At 44.4% G+C, this 22,713-nt stretch overlaps 1 protein-coding gene across 1 annotated transcript; it reads left to right on the top strand.

Annotated features, from left to right (window-relative positions):
- The first annotated feature begins 295 nt into the window (after nt 1-295).
- Nucleotides 296-22,674, top strand: LOC103593865 (bcl-2-like protein 11). Its single transcript, XM_008576959.1, has 4 exons — nt 296-375; nt 6,548-6,630; nt 6,725-6,834; nt 20,766-22,674. Exons 3-4 carry the CDS (start codon nt 6,730-6,732, stop codon nt 20,862-20,864), a joined length of 204 nt encoding a protein of 67 aa, XP_008575181.1. The 5' UTR covers nt 296-375; nt 6,548-6,630; nt 6,725-6,729; the 3' UTR covers nt 20,865-22,674.
- Nucleotides 22,675-22,713: the final 39 nt, after the last annotated feature.

Here is a 22,713-nt window from a genome sequence, read left to right on the forward strand (position 1 = left end):
ACACAAATGTGTACCAGCGAAAAGCAGATTGAGGAAACTTTGAGTACCAGTGCTAAATCTTATCATTTTGTATTTTATTTCTGATAGCTTTCATTTTCATCCAATGAATGGCTCACGGGAATTGGCAGAGGATTCATCAAAAAGTAAAGTGATGCAAGTGAAAAGCAGACCCGGGTCGGGGGAGGGAGAGAGAGAGAGAGAGAGAGAGAGAGAGAGAGAGAGAGAGAGAGAGAGAGAGTGTGTGTGTGTGTGTGTGTGTGTGTGATTTCAAACAGGTGGTTATGATGGCATTTACTGCAGCAAAACTTCCTGAACTGGCGGCTGCTGTCCTTTGCCTGATGGCCAACTGGAGATGGAGGCAGCCCGATCACTCAGGTGGGTTTCATAAGGAAACCTTAGCGGGCTGGCTGGTTGCATCCTTCCTCTTGTAAGCTGCGGTAACTCTGAATTGAGAAAGGTATTTGTGAAGATATTGAAGTAAAGAGACTATTGAGTTGAATAAACATCTTGGAATTTCTATTTCTTCAAATGAATGTCGAACTTCTAAGTGGCCACCTGCAGAGATACTTTCTCCTCTAAATGTTTTTGGAGCATCTTTTGGAATTGGTTTAAAGCTGGTTTTTGAGTCCACAAGGAAGTGGTCCTTTACAGGTCCTTCCTGGCCTCTGGTGGTTAAATAAGAATCTCCTCGGAATAAAGATGGACAACTCTGAGACATCTGAAGGAGAGGCCTCGCAGTCCCTGGCACATCATAAGTGCTGGACAACGTGTGCACTTATTGACTAAGTGTGTCTAAATGTGTTTAAAATAAACACATTTCTTCAGAGTCATACATTCCATGTCTCTTTGGGGACCAAGAAATCCTTTCTCAGTTTGTAGCTGAATATGGATTCAGAGCTTAATCCCTGTTGATTACTTTAAAATCTGATCTTCATTCTACCCAAGTATTTGTGGGTTGCTCAACAACATCTGAAGACAGCTCATAGGGAGGTTTTGTAACTTGGAGGAATTTTAACTTGGTTTCTGGTGCTGCACTTGAAGCTCCAGTAATGAGAAGGTGGGAACTAAAACAGTAGCTGCCCCATGGAAGTGAGGCTTGCGCCAACCCTGTTCCCAGGTTGCGGTTGTAGTCTGGATGCCTGTGTGTGACATGCCTCCCCCCAGCATGCGAGCTCATGTCATTAGATGTCACTGCACAGCACTGTCATAGAGCAAGAACTACTGGGTTTAGAAAGAGGCCATGAATGTCACAATGTGACTTCAGTTCCTTTGAACACCTGCCATTTGAAACTGGAGTAGAAGATTTTGGATGTTCAAGAGAAATCAGAAGGTTTAGCGTGACTGATGTTGAGCTCATTATGAATTGACAATCTCGTTTTTTTATTTTCCTGCCTCAGCTGGTGGCGCTTCAGAAAGTCCTTTCCGAAAACCCCAGCCTGATTTCACTACCAACCACTTAACCACGGTATTAATTTTTTCAACTGCTGAGCTTTTGAGATTTTTAAATTACCTTATAAGTTGGAAAAGAGTTCTGTTGCTGAACCAGAACAGTTTGTTAATTAAGTAACATGCATCTTTGAGTAACTGAAGATTTTTGGCCTTTAAAAATTCCCTTCCCTCCTCAGCCCCACCTGTGGAGAAAAATGGGTTAATTATATGTCATGGTATTTTTCCATAGTCAATAATATTACCAGTAAATTCTGGACTTCAAAAGTTATTTCTATGAGTTTTGATGAAAATTCAGCTGGCATATTACACTTCTGACAACACTGCCTGTGTCTGACACATTCCGTTGTAAAAGTTTTCATTAGAGGCTTTTGTTATGAGTAAGAAAGAAAACATGGAGCTAGGAAGTCCCCTCCGGCGCAGTCTGGTATTTTCAGGATTGAAGCTTTGGAGCAGGATTAGTTTATATTTCACTGGTTTTCGTTTTTTTTTTTTTTAAGTTTTAGTGCCAGGTTTATGGAGTGAAGTGCTTTCTTAAATGCTGAAACTACATTTTCTGTGGGTAAAAGTTTCCATCAGAAGTTTGCATCAGAAGCATCAGAATTTCCCTTTTGGAGAATGTTTTACGTTCACATAAAATTGCCTTCTAGGTTAAAAATGTGTTCTTCCTACTTAGTAATAAGAGCTTTTGTTTAAAATAAAGAGCTGTTTTATTGACCAGGTATCAACATTTATGGTTGTCAGGCACATTGCAGATAGCAAAATAAAATATTTATGCTTGATACTTATCTTTCTTAGAGACTAGAAATGTCAACGTGCCTATCTTTTTGATAGGTTGACTATGTTAGAATGGGAGTAATTGGGTTGAGTACCCAAGTAGGATTACAGGGGTGAGGGTGCAACATCGTGCTTTTCGAGCATTCCGTGTCCTGAACCCCGTGGGTTGCAGGCACATCTTTGGAAGACCATACCCGTGGATCCCTTTGTCATTGTGGTGGTTCATGCTCTGGGACAGAATTAAGCAAACTCATTCAAAAGGTAATAAAACTCTTAATGCTGGGGCTGACAGGCTGATGCTCTAAGTTGGTCAGCCAGACCCTGATCATTTGTTCTGGTAGGTTCTCATGTGGTATGAGACCAAATACAACAATCACTAGCATTAAACTAGTGGTGAAGTTGAGGAAGAGCTCCCCCCACTCCCCAAGAAGATATTTTGTCATTTGAGAATAATCTTTGAAATTTGTGTTAAATAATGCGCAGTATTCACAAATTAAAACTACCCTTTTAAGATTTAGGAATAAGAAGCCTTTTAAAATATTCAAGACAGAGTTTTTGTCATATAATCTTACTTTATAACCATATACTACTTTGTACATAATGGCTAGGTCTTCTCGCAGGATGAACATTGGCCATTAATTTTAGGTTTATAGATTCAAGGAATAAGAACAGTATTTGCTTCTCAAAAAACAAACTGTCCTTTAAAAAACAAATAGCCATAGGTGCTGTCTTAGAGTAGCTCAGACAGATCAGATTCCTTTGCACAATGTAATTTATAGTGTATACTTCTTTAATAACTTTTTAAAACTACACCTAAGTGCAGGTGATAGCTTGCTTACTAATCCATAGCTATTGCCAGTTACAGTGTATGCTGAGCCTGGTCCAAACCATTATCTTTGGTTAATACAAATGTCCTAACTCTTAAATGTTCTCTGAAGACACACATCAGGGCTCCAGGGCATCTCCAAGGTTTCATGCCTTTGGGGTAGTATTTCTCAGGGTCTGGTCTATGAATTGTTTGCAGCAGAATTGCTTAGGGACTGGTAAGAGTGCAGCCTCATCATGTCTCACAGCCAGTCCTTGTGGGTATGTTTATACTTATGTATTTATTTAAGCTCATTAACAGCTACTGAACTTTTTTTTCCATAGGAGAAACAAGCCATCCCCTTATTTCCTTCTGCAAAAAGCAGCAGTGCATTTATCTGTTAAGATGAACGAGTTGAATTTGGCCAAGGAAGGTTCCATATTTCCCTCTTTGCTGCTGGCTAGGTGGATGTGTTCACTGGGTGTAGGTTTTGATAAGCTGACCTCTGACAAGAACTGGCTCCTTTGATGCCAGCCCAAGCATGAGCCCAGCAGAACCTTCTAAACCACAGACAGAAGTAAAGGGTGTCACATAAAATTGAGTAGGCCTCATGTACAGATTGGGGGAAATTAATGGAGGGAGTTATTTGTGTTTTGTGGTGTAGGAAATATAAAGTATATTTATTTATAGGTATCCTTGTCCAGAAGAAACTTAGCAGTTAGTTGGAATTAAGCATTTAATCCACAAGAATGTAAGCTCTGTGGGAGTAGGGCTTGGCCTCCTTTGTGACTGTACGCAGAGCACCTCCTAGGACAGCATCTGGCACATGGGCATTCATGTTTGTTGAGTAAATTAGTGAGTATCTAGATTTATGAAACATTGTTTAACTTGGCCAAAAATTTTTACCAGTCTACGAACTTTATAAAACATGCGATCTATATTTCACAGATTTTCTTTTGCTAATTGGCGTTGTCTTCATTTCAGACTCCAGGGTTGAAGGCAATTTTCTATCTCAGCCATGTATAGGGAGGAACGAGTGGGGCTGTGAAGCCCAGGAGAGGTGGGTGATGGAGGCCTGTAAGTGGCCAAGTGGTGTCCTGCTCACTGGACACTCACCTGTATGGTCCTGCGCCACGTAACTGTGTTTTGGTCAGTGATGGACCATGTATACTACAGTGGTCCCGTGAGATTATAATACTGTACCTTTTCTCTGTTTACGTGTACAGATACCATCGTGTTACGGTTTCCTACAGTATTCAGTACAGTAACATGCTGTACAGGTTTGTAGCCTAGGAGCAACGGGCTATATCATATAGCCTAGGTGTGTAGCGGGCTATGCCATCTAGGTTTGTGTAAGCACACTCGTATGTTTGCACAGTGATGAAGTCACCTAATGACGCATTTCTCAGAACATGTGCCCTGTTGGTAAGCGACATGTGACTGCAGTACATGGGTAGGTGCATCTCCTGCAGGGCCTTTAGGAAGACTGCATGAAGTCCTTGTTTAGTAGGGTCTAGAACAAAAAATGCCTTCCTTCCCTTTAAGGGTGAGCTAACTTTTTCAAAGCTTCTATGTCAGGGAAAGAACGCTTGATTGCTGATAACATGGAGAGAAGTGTGACGATGGCGCACCTGTGATAGAGTAGATCCTTAAACAGCTGTGAGCCCAGAAAGAGGAAACAAGGTGTTTCGTCGTCATCACCTGGCATCATGTCTACCCTGAAATTTTGTTTTCTGCCAGTTTAGTCATTTAAAATGTAAGTTTAGTAGACTTTTACAGATTAACGTTAGAAATATTCTTGTGACAAAGGTGCAGCCAACGTAACTTTTTATATGATTGGATGTTTATTCAGGGGCCATGCCTAACTTATCCTAGAAGTTTCCCCCTCATCAAGCCCTCATGCTCTCCACCAGAGCCTCCTTTAGCAGGTGTTCCCTCAGGCTTCCACACAGAGCACAGTTAACTCTGGAGGGGATCTGCGTGTACACCCCCTGCACCTACACGCGGGGCTTGTGTGACACCCTGTCTCTCTCAGGCCCTCAGTCTTTGTGCCATCATTGTTAAATTCACTTGGGTGGGGACATAGAAATGGGGCGGGAGTTTTAAACAGAATAGACAAAAACTCTTCTTTTAAGTGCTTTTATAGAGCTGTGTATCAATATCAGTTTTACTCACCTTTCACAAAAACACAAAACAGGAAGCTATGTTCATGTTATTGTGAAATCTGATTATCGTAGGTTTTTGCATATTTTGCTGTGGTTAAAGCATAACACGTGTTTAATTGCCAGTAGAGGTGCCCCTTTTCACAGCGAGTTAACCTGAGTTGCATGTGAGCAGCAGTTGAATTCTCGGTTTTATCCCTTTTCCTGTCTCCATGTTGCTGAAGTGTTTGCCTCTGAGGGTAATTCTTTTCCTTGTGTGTGGAGAATATTATCTTCCTGATGCATGAGGGGATCTTTTGATGGCTCACATTTTTGTTCTCCTTCATTTTTGGCTATCACATGGCTTTAATGGTTTCATTGGCAAAGGGATGAATGTATGGGGTGTGAGTGTTAGTGACAGCTTAATGAAAGGGCGAGCCTCCCTCTCTTTTCTCCTTTCAAAAAAGCCTTTGCTCTTAGACCCAAAACATTTCCTCTCCCCGTGTGGCGTTTGCAGACTTGAACCCATCTTTATTGGCTGCATTAATATTGAGGCAAAACATGCAATTATGCTTTCATCTGGCATTGCGGTAGCACTTCTGAACACTGGCTGTTTGTAAACCAGTTCATTCAGGTTTCTCAGGTTTTAACTTATTTTACTTTGAATGGGACAACCATTTCATCTCCCATTCCTAGGTGATGTTTGAAATTTTCCTAGGAATTTTTACCTTGTAATAAGATCAACATGGTTATTTTACTGACTAACTGATTATGTTCTAATATGTTTCAAGTGTATTTCTGTGGCAGTATTTATGTACCATTTTTTGTGAGTGGCTTCTGGAAATGGAAGTGTACATGCATGGGTCGGGATGTTTTTAATTCTGGCAATTCTGAATCTCCACTTTTGAAAAAGGAAATTAGTCTATGTATTAGTCCATTTGTGTTGCTTATAACAGAATACATGGAACTGGGTGATTTATAAAGAAAATGGAATTAATTGCTTACAGTTTCTGAGTCTGAGAAGTCCAAAGTCCATCTAGTGGTGGTGACAGTGACCCAGGGGTCTCACGTTGCAAGATGTTGGAAGCAGAGAGAGCAGAGAGAAAGAGAGAGATTCTGCTCTTCTCTTAAAGCCCTCAGAACCACACCGCTGACCACCATTTTTAATCCATTCACTACTACAGGGTCCTATAGTCTAATCACCTCTTCAAGGCTCCACCTTTCAGTTACCAGAATGGGATTTCCCACCCTCTTAACAGTCACAGTGGGGGCTAAGTTTCTAATACATAAAACTCAGGGGATATGATTCAAGCTTCAGGGAGTTTTCGGGGGACATAATTCAATACACTACACTCTATATCCTTTATTCTTTAATCAGGTCATGTAGCAGACCCTGCCAGTGTAATCATTAGTACATGATCATAATTCCTGAAGTCCAGGAACTTCCAGAAACATGAGCGGGTGAGATGGGCTAGCTTTTAGAAACTTAACTTTGGGACTTTCTCAGTGATCCATGGACCACAATGTGATTTTTCTTTTTTCTGTTCCTGTGCAGCTTCCATGCGGCAATCTCAGGCTGAACCTGCAGATGTGCGCCCGGAGATATGGATTGCGCAAGAGTTGCGGCGTATTGGAGACGAGTTTAATGCATATTATCCAAGGAGGGTAATGATGTCTTCTTTACCCCTTTCTCCTCACACCCTCCCCCTTTCCAACATATTAAAAGAAAAAGGAAAAGTGACTCGCAACACTACTTGCTACTTCTGGGAATGAAAGGTATTGCCCACGTGGGACCCGCCATTACGTCTCCTTTCCTGTTTTCCATCTGCTTCATGGCTGACTTTAAGTGGTGGCAGTTAAATAAAATACAGTACGAGGAGGCAAATTTTATGAGCACAGACCTTCAAACATCAATCAGTGTTCAAAAAGGGAATATTTATAGGGTTTGGAATGTTCACACCTAGATATTATTAACATAGTTTTCAATCCATATAGGGTGTGGCTGTATTCCCTTTAGGCAATTTGGGTCAAAGTTAAAGAAATTTTGAAATTGTCACCATCACTCAGAGGGCACAGTACCAATACTAACCTGCAAGCCCTCCTGCAATCTGTGGGCCACCCAAATCAGAACAAGGGCCATTACCCTCTCAGCCTCTGTTGCGTCCTTAGACATTTATTTATTGAAATGTATTAGGAGGCCATTAATTGATAGCCTGTAATTTGGGGTGTAAAAACTTTAATTAAGAAGCTGGCTGACAAATTTAAATTTTGAGGTATGTTCTTGATTTTTTAAAAAAATTTGGGTCTATATCTTCTTCCTGTAGAAATAGTGTATTTTTTTGTTTGTTTTGCCTGGTGGCAATATATGTGACTATGTGGACACCTTTCTCACCCAGGGGATATTTTAAAATGTGTGGGCTCTAACTCTGGGAATTAGGACCATGGTGAGCATGGTAGCAGCTCCCTCTATGGGGATGCTAGCAAATGTGCATTAGAACATAATTTTGTCTTGTTCACATTTTTTTCAAACACCTCATAGGAAGGTATTTCTGTGGATTGATCCAAAAGGAAGACACATTATTTAGTAGAAAGTGTTCAATTGTTAATATCATTCATCCTTATTTTGTCACTTCTAGCTGTATTTTTTTCTGAACATTATTGCTTCATATAAGTACTTCTTAAAGATTCGTTTTAGTATCTCTTTTCTGGAGGGTGGTTGTGTTTAGGACACCCTGATGTTGCTGTCCCACTCTAAATGTTAGTCTTGTTTTTAGCTAGCTGTTGCTAAGTAAATGGACGTTACCTCTTAATTGCCTTGAATCATTCTTATCTACCTATCTGTATACAGTGCCTTTCAAGCTTCTTTTAGACAAATAACAGACACATTTTCCTATTATAAGGGAGTTTTTATTTCTTCAGTATAGAATCTGTGAGGGAGTCAGGGACTTTCTGAAAACACACATCAGATCCTCTTCCTACCTTCCTTTGGGGTGTGTGTGTGCACGCGCGTGTGTGTGTGCACGCGCGTGTGTGCGCAAGCGTGTGTGTGCGTGCGCACTTGAAGGGAAGTGTGCTCTGGTAATGATTGTCATTAAAGGAGAAGTGTCACATTGATGGATGGGCTTTGGAATTTCTTATGATACTGTCTTTAGCTGGCAAGATACTTGACGCATCCTCCACCTGACATGTACCAGTTCAAAGAACATAAATTCTTTCTCAGCCTACATCTGAAATGGGAATTTTTTGGAAGGTTGGTTGATTTTGTAATTTGCCAGTAGGTTACTGTTCCCCCCAGTTCCACAGCTTTGGTTATCTAAAAGGATTTCGAGGTTCCTGTGTGTGGCTGGACTTAGCTCTTTCCTGGTGACTGAGAGGAACTCATGAGAAGCAGGACCATGGTGTATTCAGGACATCAGTCCTCTTGCCGAGGTGGGGTGGAAATGGTGCTCTTCACAAGGGTAGGCAAATGCATTCGAGTCCTGATTTGGGGCTGTGTCAGAATCCTGCAGATCACTCCTGATGGGCCTGGAAGTGATCATGCTGGGCCCATCTCCTTCCCCCGTGTGGGATGGGCTCTGTAGGTGCCCCCAGGATGGGTCTGACGTGGATGGGGCTGCCCACAAGAGATGAGGCGGTGGGCCCTGGTGCCCCCAACCAAAGTCCGTGTACTTCCAGGAGCTCTGGGGGCTGAGATGAGCCAGCACAGCCATCTAGCCGCAGGGATTATGTCAGAGCCTGTGGCTGCTGAGCTAGATAAGGATCAGGATATTTTGTAGACGTTTCTCTCTAAACCATGAAGTATGAATGAATGGCTGCACTCGGCATTCCCGTGGGCCTGTCAACGAGTGGTGAGTGAGGAGAAATGGGCTAAGGGTGGCGTGGGGATGGGAGCACTTCCACGTCCACAGCCATCCCCTCGTGACGGCTGTTGGCGTGTGTGGGTCAGCACGTGCAGACGAGACACAGGCCATTGGGTTGCCTTCATTGCCTTCCCTCTCCACGGAGGATGAGTTGGCAGCATCTGACAGACCACAGCTAGCCTCCCTTTCCTCCAGGCCTTGTTCCACAGTTCAGTGTTCAAGTGTATCCCTAAGATGGCCATGTCTGCTTTTCAAATGACATGTGACCTGTTGTTCCCCATGCTTTCAGTAAAATAAATTTCAGTTAATCTCATTGCAGTATTTGCAGGATTTTGTAATTATTCACCTTATTTTGCATATCTTAAGCAATAATCCAATGTGAAAATGTAGTCCACACTAATAATTAAAGGGCTTTAGCTTAGTAGCCTGGGATATTGGGGGAAGGAGTAGAGATAGAGTCTAGATTATAACCTAATTTTTCTACAACGAGGGCAAATATATTCTTCAGATTTTATAAATTGCCAGTTCCAAACACCAGACTCTGAAACTCTGAATAGTGACACAATGACCCAAGTACCACAGATGCTTGTCTTGTTACTTGTTGGATTAAAAACTGTCCATTGTCTGTAATCACACTAATGGTCCATTGTTGAATACTGGGGGCAGAAATCTGGGGAGGAAATGGGAGGCTGTTTTGGAAAATAATGAATTCAAATTACCTGCTGTCAACAGAAGGGGAATTACTATGCCTTGAGCTAGTGTACATGGCTGCACTGCTTTAGGATGGATGTTAGTGTTTTAAATATTCAGTATCTTTATTTGCTTAATACAGTATATTACAGTACATTTTCTAAAGTGTTGGTCTTTCATTGCCATGAGCCTTGCGAAGCCTGACAGGATATTTTCCCATTTTTCCAGTTAGAGAAGTAGAGGAAGTTGTCGTGTAGTTGTCATGTGTTCAGTCCACTTAAGGGCGGTGGGGAAGCGTATGACGCGGAGCTGTGGAGGCTGATCCTCGAACGAGGAGGTGAGAGAGGCACAGGTGAGCGCAAAGTCCTGGTGCATGTCCCCTTTCTTCTCCTAGCTTGGTGTAGTTCCCCCAGGTGACCCCGAGGGGCAGAACGGCCAGTCCCCCTCTATCCAGCAGGAGTTTCACTACTCCACATTGTGTGGATTTCTGCTAACTTCTTATTTTGAAATAATTTCAGATTTACTAAATGCTGCAAGAATGGGACAACGAGCCTTGTATCTCCCACCTCAGGTTCCCCAGTGTTAACATTTTGCCACGTTGCTTTAACCCTCTCTCTCTTAATGCACATGTGCGTGTTATTTTATGAACTATTTGAGAACAAATTCCAGTTTTGATACCCCTTTGCTTCCTCTCAAATACTTCAGTGTGTATTTCCTGAGAATAAGAAAATTCTCTTACAGAACTACAGTGTAATTATCAAAATCAGGAAATTAGTGTTATGGTATTGTTATCTGATCTATGGACCTTAATTCAGACTTTACCAATTGTCTCAACAGTGTACTTTTTAGACAACCCCCCCCCCCCAAAAGGCTTTTTCTGGTCCAACATCTGGTCTAGGATTGCATGTTGAATTTAGGTGTTGTCTCTGACTCCATTAATTTGGAACCATTTCTCAGTTTTTGTCTTTTACGACAGTGACATTTTTGAAGGGTCAGAGCAGTTGTGATTTTGTAGACTGTCCCTGAATTTGATTGGTCCGATGTTTCCATGTGATGGGATTCGAGTTGTGCATTTCTGGCAGGAATACTCCAGAGGTGGGGTTCGTATGCCTCCGTCAGCACATTGGGAGGCACATGATGTCCATTCGCCCTGTGACTGGAGGGCAAACTTTGATCACAGGCGTGTCTTCCACTGTAAAGTTAGTACTTTTCCATTTGTAATGGAAGGAAAGAGTTTATGAAGGAGGAAGAGCTTTCCGCTCTCCCCGTATGTTTGTTTAGTGTACTAACATGATTCATGGGTCTTGTTGTATTCAGTGGGTTACTCTCAATATTTATTTTGATGCTCAAATGTTCAGATTTGGCCTGTGGCAGCCTTCTGGTGCCCTGGTAGCCCAGGCACATGTACAACATGTTGTGGGACAAAGCCCAGGGGTCATGGAGGTCATAGAGCTCTTCAGAGACACTTGTTGCTGAATGAACTATGCCCACACGGTGTACTGACCTTACAGCTCCTGGTATCCAGCTCTGCTGTATGTGACACAGTTGTGAGACTCAAGAGGAAGGGCTGTCGGTGAAGCTCAGGTAAGACGGGGATGTTAGTGCACCTGGAGCAAAGGGAAGTTCTCAGAGAAGTGACATCTTTGTTTTGGAATTTATGAAGAAGGTAAGCAGCTCGCATTTGCTGGTGGTGCAGTGTTTGTATGTCTGCAGTCTGCTCCTTGAAGCCATATGGGTGGGTGCATCAACACAAGACAGCCAGGTTTCTTACTGTTAGTTACTAGCCTTCGCCAGTTTCTCCCATCACTCAGAAACTACATGAGTACATGTGTCTGTCCATCTGCTGGAGGTAGTGTCTGCAAGTGCAGGTTGCGGCCCTCTGCAGATGTGGAGCACTGGTTCTGCAGGGATCGTGTCCACTTGGGTGGGATCTTGGGCTGGGGCTGCAGGCCAAGGCTGTGGAGAGGGTGCTAGGGCCTTCAAATCATAAAAACACTTTCTCTTGGAGTAACTGGACCTGTTCTGCAACCAGCATCATCCTTCTCCCACCCCAGTACCAAAGCTGAGATCATTTTTACCCTCTGTGGCTTCTTAAGTGCTTTGCAGTCACTCCGTGCACAGGTAGACTGCTCTCGGTCAACAGTGCCCTTCTCCCACCCCAGTACCAAAGCTGAGATCATTTTTACCCTCTGTGGCTTCTTAAGTGCTTCGCAGTCACTCCGTGCACAGGTAGACTGCTCTCGGTCAACAGTGCGTTGGGCATGTCCTGGCATTGGACTGTGCAGACAGCCGCACGTGAAGCTACGGCAGCCTCTCTAGATGGGGCAAGAAGTGAATGAAAACCCTTTCATTGTCTGATCACAAGAAACAGTGCATCTTTTATTTACACTGCCAGCTTCCTACTTCCATCCAGGGCATGTGCAGGCATGAATTAAGTTATGTGCACAGACTTTGGCATAGCCCTGAATCAGACAAAGTAGGGTGGAAAAGGCGGCCCGCAGACTGGTTTTGGTGGAAACAAAAGTTGAAGTGTCAGTACATGAGCATTTTTCTATACTGTATATGAACTTGAAGTACTATCCTTCCTAAGAAGTGAAAACCTCAGTGCTGTCTCATTCTTGTTTTTGTAAATGATAATCATTCTTCTATAAATTATGTACAAGGGAGAGGCCTCAATCATAGCTGCTTGATAATCACACAGACTGAATGCAAACCCAGAGATGTGTGTTTTGAGAAGTCTGTGGAGGCCTTTCTTAATTGAATGTTGGGGGTTAATAAAATAAGCTATTTTCTCTTGCTGTCTGAGAAAAGAATAATGAAAAATATGCATATCAGGTATTAAATTCAGACTAGACCTAACTCATGACATGACGGGTTGCCCCACACATAATTCACATGAGTTTACAGAACGGCAGTTTTCATAGCAAAAGCAGTCAGGAGGAGCTTAGATAAACTGGTGCCTGCCATCTGTCAGTGAGCCGGTTTACAGGTTTAACAAGTGTTCTCCTTAGAGTTGGAGAAGGCAGTTTGGGATTTTAGTTTCAGGAGCCTTCCATGCCTGCCTTATGCCATGCCGTTTCCATGCCACAAGCGCAGTGACGAGAGCGATGAGCGCTCTGGTTTTCCCCGAGGCTTTCAGAAGAGCATGTGGTTTGTATTATCTCGACTGTGCCTAACTCATTTTTTTGAATGAGGTTTTTGAACAAGAGCTTTCTGTGACTTGTGGAGGACAGAGTGTGATCTCATAGGAAAACACGTCTCATGAAGAAACACAGTGACTTTGGGGTCAGACCTGGAACCCTGGCTCTACCACTTCACCATTGGGAAGCCTATTTTTTTATTTATCCCTTAGGGCTGTGGGGAAGATTAAATGAGAACATTTAGAGAGAGAGCTAGAAAAGTGTCTTCTGTTGTCATGGTTTTTCTGTTTTCTCTCAACTTGACCTGTAATTGAAACATCTCTGTTGGTTTTCAGTGTTTAGAAAGGGTGACACCAGGAACTCTGTTCAGCTGTCTATCTTCTAGGTACTTTGGAACTGCCTTTTAAACAAGCTGTGTGTTTGACCGCACTGACACATGCTGTGTCTGTCTGGGCCGTGCGCAGTGTGAGATGAGATCGAGGCACCTGGTGTGTGTTTAAATGGCTGAATGGGCGGCTGGCAAGGGCCACTGTGTTTATCGTACCACGTGTGATGCTCCCTCAGTCGGGCAGGTGCACACACCTGCAGGGCTTTCTTGCAGTTGTGGGTCAGAGGCCATTAGCATGGAACCATTAGGAGATGCAGGTGTCTGGAGGGGGACTTCAGGGAGGTCCAACTGGGTTTTTTTAATCTCTTAAGGAGGAAATGAAGATGCACACACAGTAAGGCTTGTCCCTTGTGCAGACGTACAAAAACAAGAAACCTCCCACATCATCCTTCCTTAGACTTCTACCAGCTGAACCAAAGCAGAGAAGTTTGGGTTGTGGTTAAACTATGTTATGTCTCACTTAGCATTTTTCTGGGGCTGGGGCATTTCGGAACAGTTTGTTCCTGCTCTGAATTTAATATTTCATCTCATCATGCCTCACACTGGAGATGTAAGAACAGTCTTTGACCTCTCTGTGGCTGGCCGTAGAACAGTGACAGACTTCCAAGGCAGTGGGTGGTCAGAGTGACAGGTGGTGGTCAGAGTTGTTCATTTCAGACAGCATTGGGCCTGGAGTCTTGTAATCTAGAGATCCCCCCCTCCCCAAAGTGGAGGTGTGTGTTGCACTGCCCAGAGAACAACAAATGCATGGCAGCCCCCACTGGAACTTGGGAAGTGATTGTCCTACAAAAAGCCTTTAACTGTAACAGTTCCTTTGAAACAACTCATCAAAAATAGGATAAAAGCTTTGTTCATGCAAATGTAGTTTTTATGTGAATTTTGAATACAACATTGTCGCCATAGCAGATCAGCTGCAGCTCTGTGAGCTTCATGGTGCTAGAGGAGTGTGCTCTTCTGGTTTTGGGGTGGAGGCACCATACCACATCTGGGAGAGGAGCTCCCCTGGAGCCTTTCCACAGCTGTTGTGACATCAAAATGAGTTAGGCACAAGCTATGCAAATGCCCCGTTGCCGTGGTGATGAATAGAAAGTGGATTTGGTCACTGGGCAGTATTGCAGCAGCATTGGTCTGACAACAGCACTGAAATCATAACTGGGGTGCAATTTACTGTGGTTCTTGGTCTGAAAGTGGAGAGAGGCCAGATCTTCCTGAAGATCTTCTCATTGTGCCCATCACATGCAGGGCCTTTTTCTGTCTGATCTCTGCCTTACTTGTTGCCATTTAAAATACTGTTTTGATTGCTGGTTGAATGGGTAGAAAGGTGGGGTGGTCTTCCTTCAGAATCACAGGGTGACTTCATGTCCCCCACCCCACTCTGCCACCTTTGATTAATGGCAGTGCTCAGCACTGTCCCAGAAGATGGCCGTGATGGTCCCTGGGTATTCTTGGGCTCCTGAATGTCCATCCCAGGTCCTCTGTCCCACAGTCCATGGGGGACAAATACCATCCAGGACAGATATCGCATCCTCAGTTGCCCAAAACTGGAGCAGAGGTTCCCTCTGTCAGCGTCCTTCCTGGTCACATAGTCAAGACTTCAGTCTTCTGTAATATATTATCACTTAAAGATTTGTTTTTGAAAAAGTTAAATTCCTCTGAGTCTCAGAGTTGTATAGGTATACCTTGCTTTTTGAGTTATCTCTTAGAATTTGGTATTGAACTTGCTTTGATATGATGATGAGGACAGTGTCTGTTTCCCTTGTTACTTTGACTGCCAGGACACTCTCACGAGTTGTATAGGTATACCTTGCTTTTTGAGTTATCTCTTAGAATTTGGTATTGAACTTGCTTAGATATGATGATGAGGACAGTGTCTGTTTCCCTTGTTACTTTGACTGCCAGGACACTCTCACCTAAATCATGGCTCTCTTGCAGCAAATTTTGCCCCTGATTCCCAGGATAAGTCTCTTTCTTGACGTCATTTCTCATCTCTCTCAACTTTTCTTTTTGTTGTGCTGTGCATATCTGTGTATTTTTATTGTAAGTCCCTTCAGGCAGTGCTAAGTGTGCATGTGTGTCGTGTTTATTGCATCATTTGGCCCAGCGCGTTCTAGCCCTGCCTTTGGAGCATGGACTGGTGGGCTTGTGATCCACGCTGTGCTGAAGCCCAAGTTGAGTTATTGGAATCACTCGGTGTGGTTCTCGATTCTCTCTCCACAAGCTCGGTCAGTAACCTCATTTCAACCTAAAGCAAGGCTTTCTTCTGGTTTGAGGAGTGACAGGCCAGTCCTGGACACCTGGCGTGTGAGTTGTGAGGAGCGGGCAGTGCTGGCTCCAGAGCCCCCTCTTAACTTCTGTACTTCCCGGAGTACTCCAACTTCCGTGTCACCTCCTTCCTTTCTGGGAGCTTTGTGTTATCTCAGGTGATGTGTGCCTTCTTGGTAGGGAGTCCCCTTCTGGGCCCTGCCACCTCTAGCCAATTGCTGGCCCTCTTGGCCTGACTCTCTGTTGGCAGAATGGCATGGGGGAAGCTACAGTGTCTCACAGGGTTGTTATGAAAACTGAAAAGTATGTGCTGAGTTGTTTCATCTAGTGGTGGCAGTGGGTGATTCTCCTGTCCCTAACTTGGGCACACAGAGTCTGAAGGCCTGGTATACCTTGGGCAGCTTTTCAGAAGCCAGTTCATCTCTGCAGGTGCTGAAGCTGATTCTGCAGGTGTCTGATGGTCACCCTGACCAGGTCCCTGGGGCAACCTGGCATCAAGGCCTCTTTCGTTTCCCAAAGACCTGTTTCCCTGGACAGAGCAAGAGAGCATTGTTTTGCTGTGATTATTTTGGCATTAAAATGTAATTGTATTCCCTGATACTTGATTGGTTGTCCCACGTGTAAATTGCAGGTGGTCCTGGTGCTACAGCTGTAGTGGTGGCCTGTGGCTATGTCCAGTCATCCTCCAGACCAAGCCCCAGCCCTGCCTGTTGTATCTCAGGGTGGCAGTGGTTCAGTTGGGGTGTCCATGCTCCTATCCTGTGCTGTGTCCCACGCTGTGCTGGCCGCTCCTAGCCACTGGAAAGTCGGCATGGACTTGCTGTGCTTTGGGCGTTCCCTTGGCATAGTCTCTCCCTGGGCATCATGTAGGCGTACAAGGAATTGTATAGGAATTGTTTGCTGGGACGCTCTTGACAGTGTCTCAGAGAGCATTTTTCATCTCTTAGAGAAGACAGCCTAGGTCTATATCAGGGAAACTTGGAAACTCTGAATCCAGCATTGTTCCACTTTGAGGGGACTAGCCTATGGGGAACAGCCCTGTAACTTGGCATAGTTTCTCATTCTGGTTTATTATGAGAAATCAAATACTTATGCACCATTTAAAGTATTACTTGTTCTGAGCTGTCTTCCCTGCTCAAATGCACTTTCCTGCCGTTGCTCAGCTCGTTTCTCTCCCTGGAACTAAGACCCTTTCTCCTGTCGTTTCTCCAGGTAGCTCTCTTCTTCCTTCCAGACTCATTGGAAAAATGAGCCCCCATGCCTTCCTGCCCGGCTACCCACCTGCCTGCCTGGCAAGCACTTCTCTTGCTTTGTTTATCTCTCACTTTATTCACCTCTGAATTGTCCTTGCTGTATTATCTTGTTTACTATCTTGTGCTAGTGACACAGGCCTCACCCATCAGACCTGGTGGGTACGTGGACCTGTGCTGCAAGGTCAGGCCCTGCTGTGACACAGGCAGGAGCCCCTCACCTGGAGAGGGGTGTAGGCTATCAGGAACGGGCACAGGAAGGAGACAAAGCTGTGAGCACTGAAGGGTCATCCTGTGGACATGTGGGATGGCCATAAAAGTCAGTTGCCCCAAGTAACTTAGCCCTCATGTAGCTCCGCAGAACGGGGCCCTGCTCTCCAGGCACCTGTGCTTTTGTGTATGTGCACGTGAGGAAGAGAGGTGTAGTACCTGTCACTAAACTGCTTATACTTAGTAACAGGTTTGTCTTTTTAAAATAAATCATCTTCACCTGAACGAGTCATCATCCTATATCTTTCTAAAATATTTTGTGATTTAGACTAAACTGAAGTTAGTCAACTCTGACCTAAGAAGTGTTGTTTTCACTTAAAGGGTAAAGGACCAGGAATGATAGTAGCATGGACGAAGGGGTGTACCTGTTTGCTAGGGCAGTGGTATAAAGTTCCACAAACATTCTCTGACCTAAGAAGTGTTGTTTTCACTTAAAGGGTAAAGGACCAGGAATGATAGTAGCATGAACGAAGGGGTGTACCTGTTTGCTAGGGCAGTGGTATAAAGTTCCACAAACATTGTGGCTTAAACAACAGAAATTTATTATCTCCCAGTTTCTGGAGGCCAGAAGTCTGCAAGTGAGGTGTCAGCAGGGTTGGTTTCTCCCAAGGCCTCACTTGTTGACCTGTAGGTGGCCACCTTCTCCCTGTGTCTCTTCACATGGTCTTTCTTCCCTCTGTGTATGTCTGTGTCCTAATCTCCTCTTCCTGTAAGGACACCTTGGATTAGTGCCCACCCCAGTGACCTCATTTTAACTTAATCACCTTGTTAAAGACCCCATTTCCAAATACCGTCCTTTTCTGAAGTACTGGGGGTTAGGACTGCAACGTATGAATTTGGGGGACACGATTTGGCCATAACAAAGGAGAACATCCAGAAGTTTTGGCGGTGGGGAGGGTGAAGCTTCTTTCCTGATTGCACTTATTTTAATCTTTGGTTCAAATGCTTCTAATCAGGAAAGACAGTCTGTTTTTCTTATATTGTTCAGTTTTGGGGTGGCAGAACTTAAATAAACCTCTGATACACAACAGGTGCCCCTTCTGCCTGTTTCAGAACCACCTGAGCAGACAGAGACTCCCTGAATGCTGGCCGGGAAGACCAGCTCCACAGAGGCAGCAGGTCTTGAAGAAGGCTTGGGGATTATTGCTACTAATGGTGCTGCTTATGTGTGCTGTTATTGTCCTCCTTAGCCCACATCAAATGTCAGGGACCACTGGCACAGCAAATGACAGTGCTTGGTCAGTCTTACTGTTACATTTGCATTTAACAAGTGCTCCCCTCACCCCCAACACACATACACCCACACAACACTGTGATTGTCATTTTTAGGCCTGACTTGCGATTTCCCGAACCCACTGGGTGTGTGCTTGCTTTGAACTCTCTCCTAACCCCTTCAGCTACCCCAAACCAAAGGCCCTGAGTTAAGAGCTAAATTGTAGCAGCAGTTCCTCGTGTAGACATGGCAGGGAGATCTCCTGTGTGTGGAGCCCTTGAGCTGGCTGCTGCTATAGGCGAGCTACATGGTGCTGAGCCTGGGGCCGTGGTTCCACATCCTCACCCAGCCGCAGCCTTGGGCCACCTGCCCCATGTTAGCGTCATGAGGCCCAGACCATGAGCTCCCACGACCACACTGATTTTTATGGCTGCAGGTATTAGAGAACAGTGAATGTGCTGGAAATAGGCGCTGCACGTCCTCCAGCTGTTTTCTGCAGTATGGGCTGTGCGTGCTGAGCCAGCAGCAGCTTCAGCCACTGTGCCAGCTGTCAAGGGCTCTCTGGGCTGGCACAGCTCTTTGAATCACTGGTCATGACTTCCTCCATTGAATGTTGTCCAAGAGCAATTGTTCGCTGGCTTAAAAGCATGTGCCATGTTGTCATGCCCGCCGTCTGAAAGGACAGGCATCTGGCGTCCTTGCAGACTGAGGTGCTGTAGCATCTTCTCATTAGTCAGCAACTGGGCATTCCTTTTGCCAAAATTTCCTGCATCACCCACCCTCCCCAGAGTGTGTTTGAGTATTCCTGTATTCTTTACATCTGAGATGAAAGCAGAGCTCTAGGAGCTTGGAGAGACATCCCTTGGAAGGAGACTTCTTCCTACCCTTGGTCACAGCCACCGTTGTCCGTCTGCTGTCTTCAGAGGGTGGGTGGAAGGGGCTCCTCATACACTGCAGTACTGGCATATGAAATTCAGTGTCAGCCCCCATTCTCTATTCACACCAAGGACAGCAGTGACCAGGCTGGCAGGAGACTCCCCACCTTGGATCGATTACTTAGCCCATCACACCATATGCTTTCTTCATTTCAGTAAGTCATGGTTTTATTTTGAATAAGCCTCTTTCAACCTATTAATACTGCTCTACCCTAAAATTACCTTCCCCTAAATTATTCTCACACAGAAGCAGCAAAGTAATTTTGAAAGTTAAATCAAAACAAAACAATCTTGTGTGTAAAACAGATAAAAATCGCAGCCTGTGGTTACACGTGCCTCCTCAGGAGTCGCTTATATAAAGTGATTTCCTCCAGTCTTGTTCTGGAAGGAAGCGGGAAGTGCCCTAGCCTTGTCACAGCTCTGTTCTGTCAGACAAGCCTTGAGAGCTTGTGTCAGCAGTAAGGAGGGGAGAGCTCTGCACACAGCTGCTGTCTCGGGGGGAGGTTTGGGGTCTGAGAGGGGACAATGGTCTCAGCCTGACTCACAGTCGGTTCCTGCGATGGACAGTACGTTGGGAGCATCCCCTCCAGAGCAAGAAGGGCGACCGTTCTGGGAGCTGTAATTTATTTGCAAAACCAGTGATTTGGGGTAATCTGCCCTAAGAAGCTAAATAAAGTGATGCAGTGGTGTGCCTCTGATTGCTCGCTGGACAAACACTGACCCAGCGGATGCCCATGGTCACAGACACAAGGTGGAGTCGACCCCCACCCTCCCACACCTGGTGTGTGGTGGGGGAGGCGGAGACAGAGCAAGATGATTTAAAGGTTCCAGAGTTCTCGTGTCTTCCAGGTTCTAATCCATTCTGTGGGTAAGCTCAAGACAGAATTCCGAGCAGCCAAAAACGGCAACAGAAGGCATCTGCCTCAGTGCCATGAGCTACACCCTGTTTCACCGCCCCGTTTCCAACTTGCCCTGGTGGTTTCCTTAAATGACTAAGCCACACACGAGACTGTCTTCCTCATCTGGTGATTTCCTTTTGAACATAGAGTGGTCGCTGGCAAAGAGGCTTTTTTGTTGTGCTTAATTGCTCTGTCTCCCTCTCCCCCACCACACTCTTGGGGGAGTATGAAACGTATTTGAATGTCAATTAACTTGGGTAGTAAGATTATTCCTTCACATCCGCCAAGTTCATTCTTTCCTTCTTCTGTCCCCCGCCCCCACCCTGGCCTCTTCCGTGGACACCAGCTCCAGTGACTGAGGATGACCTTTCTCTGGCACCTGTACTGAGATTTGGAGATTCAGGGATTCTTTTTGAGTTCCCTAACCATTCTTTTGGTTGCTTTAGTTTTCTATTTTAAGAAGGAGAAAATCATTTGGTGCGGCTGCCATTTAAGTAGTGACATCTCCCCTTTGCAGGAGAAATGCAGATGAGTCCCCTCAGCAATCTCAGGAATTGTACTTCGATGATACAGTGCTGTTTAAGGGGTGCCTTCCGTAGCGATTAAGAGGGGATGGGTTCACTTAAATATGGCCATCCCCCCAAAAATAATGAGGAAGAAACTAAAAAGCTTTGCTTTTGTTGTTTCAGGTATTTTTTAACAATTACCAAGCAGCCGAAGACCACCCACAAATGGTTATCTTGCGACTGTTACGTTACATCATCCGCCTGGTGTGGAGAATGCACTGATGGTTTCTTCTCGGAGCCGAGATGTGCGCAGACATTCGCTTGCTCACACCGAGAGGCCCCAGCACCACTGGCTCCTGGTGCCATTACTGTGCCGCTGGCGGTTCTCTCCCAGAGAGGATGTGCAGAGGGCCAGGGAAGCGCGTTCAGAAGACACCGAGCTGGACATGCACCCAGCCTTCCTGTTCATCACCACACGGCAGAATTCCTAATGGGAGTTTGTTGTGAATGTAAATGAGGGAGGATTTTTTTTTTTTTTTTTAAATGTACAAATCATGGTTCTCTGGAGCAGGATTTTATGCAAGAATGGTGTTTACATGCCATGTTTTGTTTTGGTTTTTTTAGTCTTTAATAAGAACAGGTTTTTCAAAAAGGAAATGGAAACTTTTTAACCAACTCATGAATGATTTTTGTACTAAAATCTTAAGAACCTTTTGATTACTCTCAGAGGATTATGTAAACCCTGCAGTGGAAACTGAGCCAGCTAATTTATGAAGCTGCCTTAGTTTATTTTTAGAAATTACTGTACAGAATTTTTAAACAGGGAGAAGTATTATGTGCTCCCCACCCCCACCATTGCCTCTTTGACCTTTTTTTTGTTTTTTAATTATTATTAATACCAAAAGAGTTCTTATGAAATAGAACTAACTAAAGGGGCAAAGTGTTGATTTTCATTGTGCATTGATATGCCATTTCTATTTTGTAAATATTTATGTACCTCCTTAAATTTAGTTGCATTTGTCGCAAAATTTCAGACTATTTTTTGTGTGTTTTCCTGATCTCCTTTATATGAGGCTCCTCTGGTCTGTCTGGACTCTGATGCACAGATTCGATCCAGTGTGTTTTCATGACAAAATGTAATTGGGTCAGAATAAGAGTTAATATCTGCCTGTATCATACACAGCTCGATCAATCTGTTATTAGTTGACTAGGTGAGAAGTACTTGGTGTTGGTTTTCATTTAGTTTTGATGGGTTTGGCATTTAGAAGTATTCGGAAGAGGTAATAGCAATAGTTACGGCGTACTAAGTATTATGCCCCTTCATGCTGTGGGCTTTCTAGTTGCAGGCTTTCCCATGGTCACAGGATGCCCCATCAGCCTCAAGTCCCAGATGGTCCACACACCCCCACATACAGCAGGGTCCAGCTGTGGGCATCCAGATTTGTGCCCTTGTGGGAATGAGCACAGGCCAAAGGCGGGATCTTCAGATGGCCATTTTCTAGGCATTCTGGCTTTTAATCCAACTCAGAGTTTACTTGGCCTGTGGTTCCTGATACTTAGTCCCCACTTCTCTAAGTCCACTTTTAAATATAGGCTTAATTCTACCAGTGCTGTGGAATAGCTTAATTGGGCAGAAGTCTGAAATGGTCTCGGCCTCCTGAAGGATGTCAGGTTTTCCATCTCTCTTGGGGCAGGTGGTTTTGTCAGGCCCTCTTGCGTGCAGCTCTGCGGGGATGCTGTTTCTCTGCACCTCCCCTCAGGATCGTAGTGAATGGGAAGCCTATGCGTTGGTCAGTCATTTCAAAGGCAAGCAGACAACTGGGGAGAACTGAGAAAGAGATTAGGAAGCAGTGAAAGGAATGGAGATGATCCAGTGAACCCCATAACTCCTACAGTTTTTGAAAACTCCCATCATTAAACAACTTCTTAAATGAAATACCTGGATTTTCAAACGAGTCAGCAGTGCCAACAACTGTCGTATTTGCTTTTGCCAGATAGAGGACCAGTGTTTTCGCATTATTAAATTAAGTAGGAAATCTGTTCATTTGTATCTTTATAATTTTTGTATATATATAGCATATATACTTTTTTCTTTAGATAGAAATGAATTGAGTCCAAATATTCTTTTTTA

The sequence above is a fragment of the Galeopterus variegatus genome, unplaced genomic scaffold, assembly GCF_000696425.1.
Source record: "Galeopterus variegatus unplaced genomic scaffold, G_variegatus-3.0.2 Scaffold1431, whole genome shotgun sequence".
Lineage (NCBI taxonomy): Eukaryota > Metazoa > Chordata > Mammalia > Dermoptera > Cynocephalidae > Galeopterus > Galeopterus variegatus.

Excerpts from the sequence above, each read along its gene's own strand:
- LOC103593865 (XM_008576959.1), top strand. The coding sequence starts at position 6,730 with ATGCGGCAATCTCAGGCTGAACCTGCAGATGTGCGCCCGGAGATATGG. Across the intron at positions 6,835-20,765 it reads ATGCATATTATCCAAGGAGG|GTATTTTTTAACAATTACCA; the intron begins GTAATGATGTCT and ends TTGTTGTTTCAG.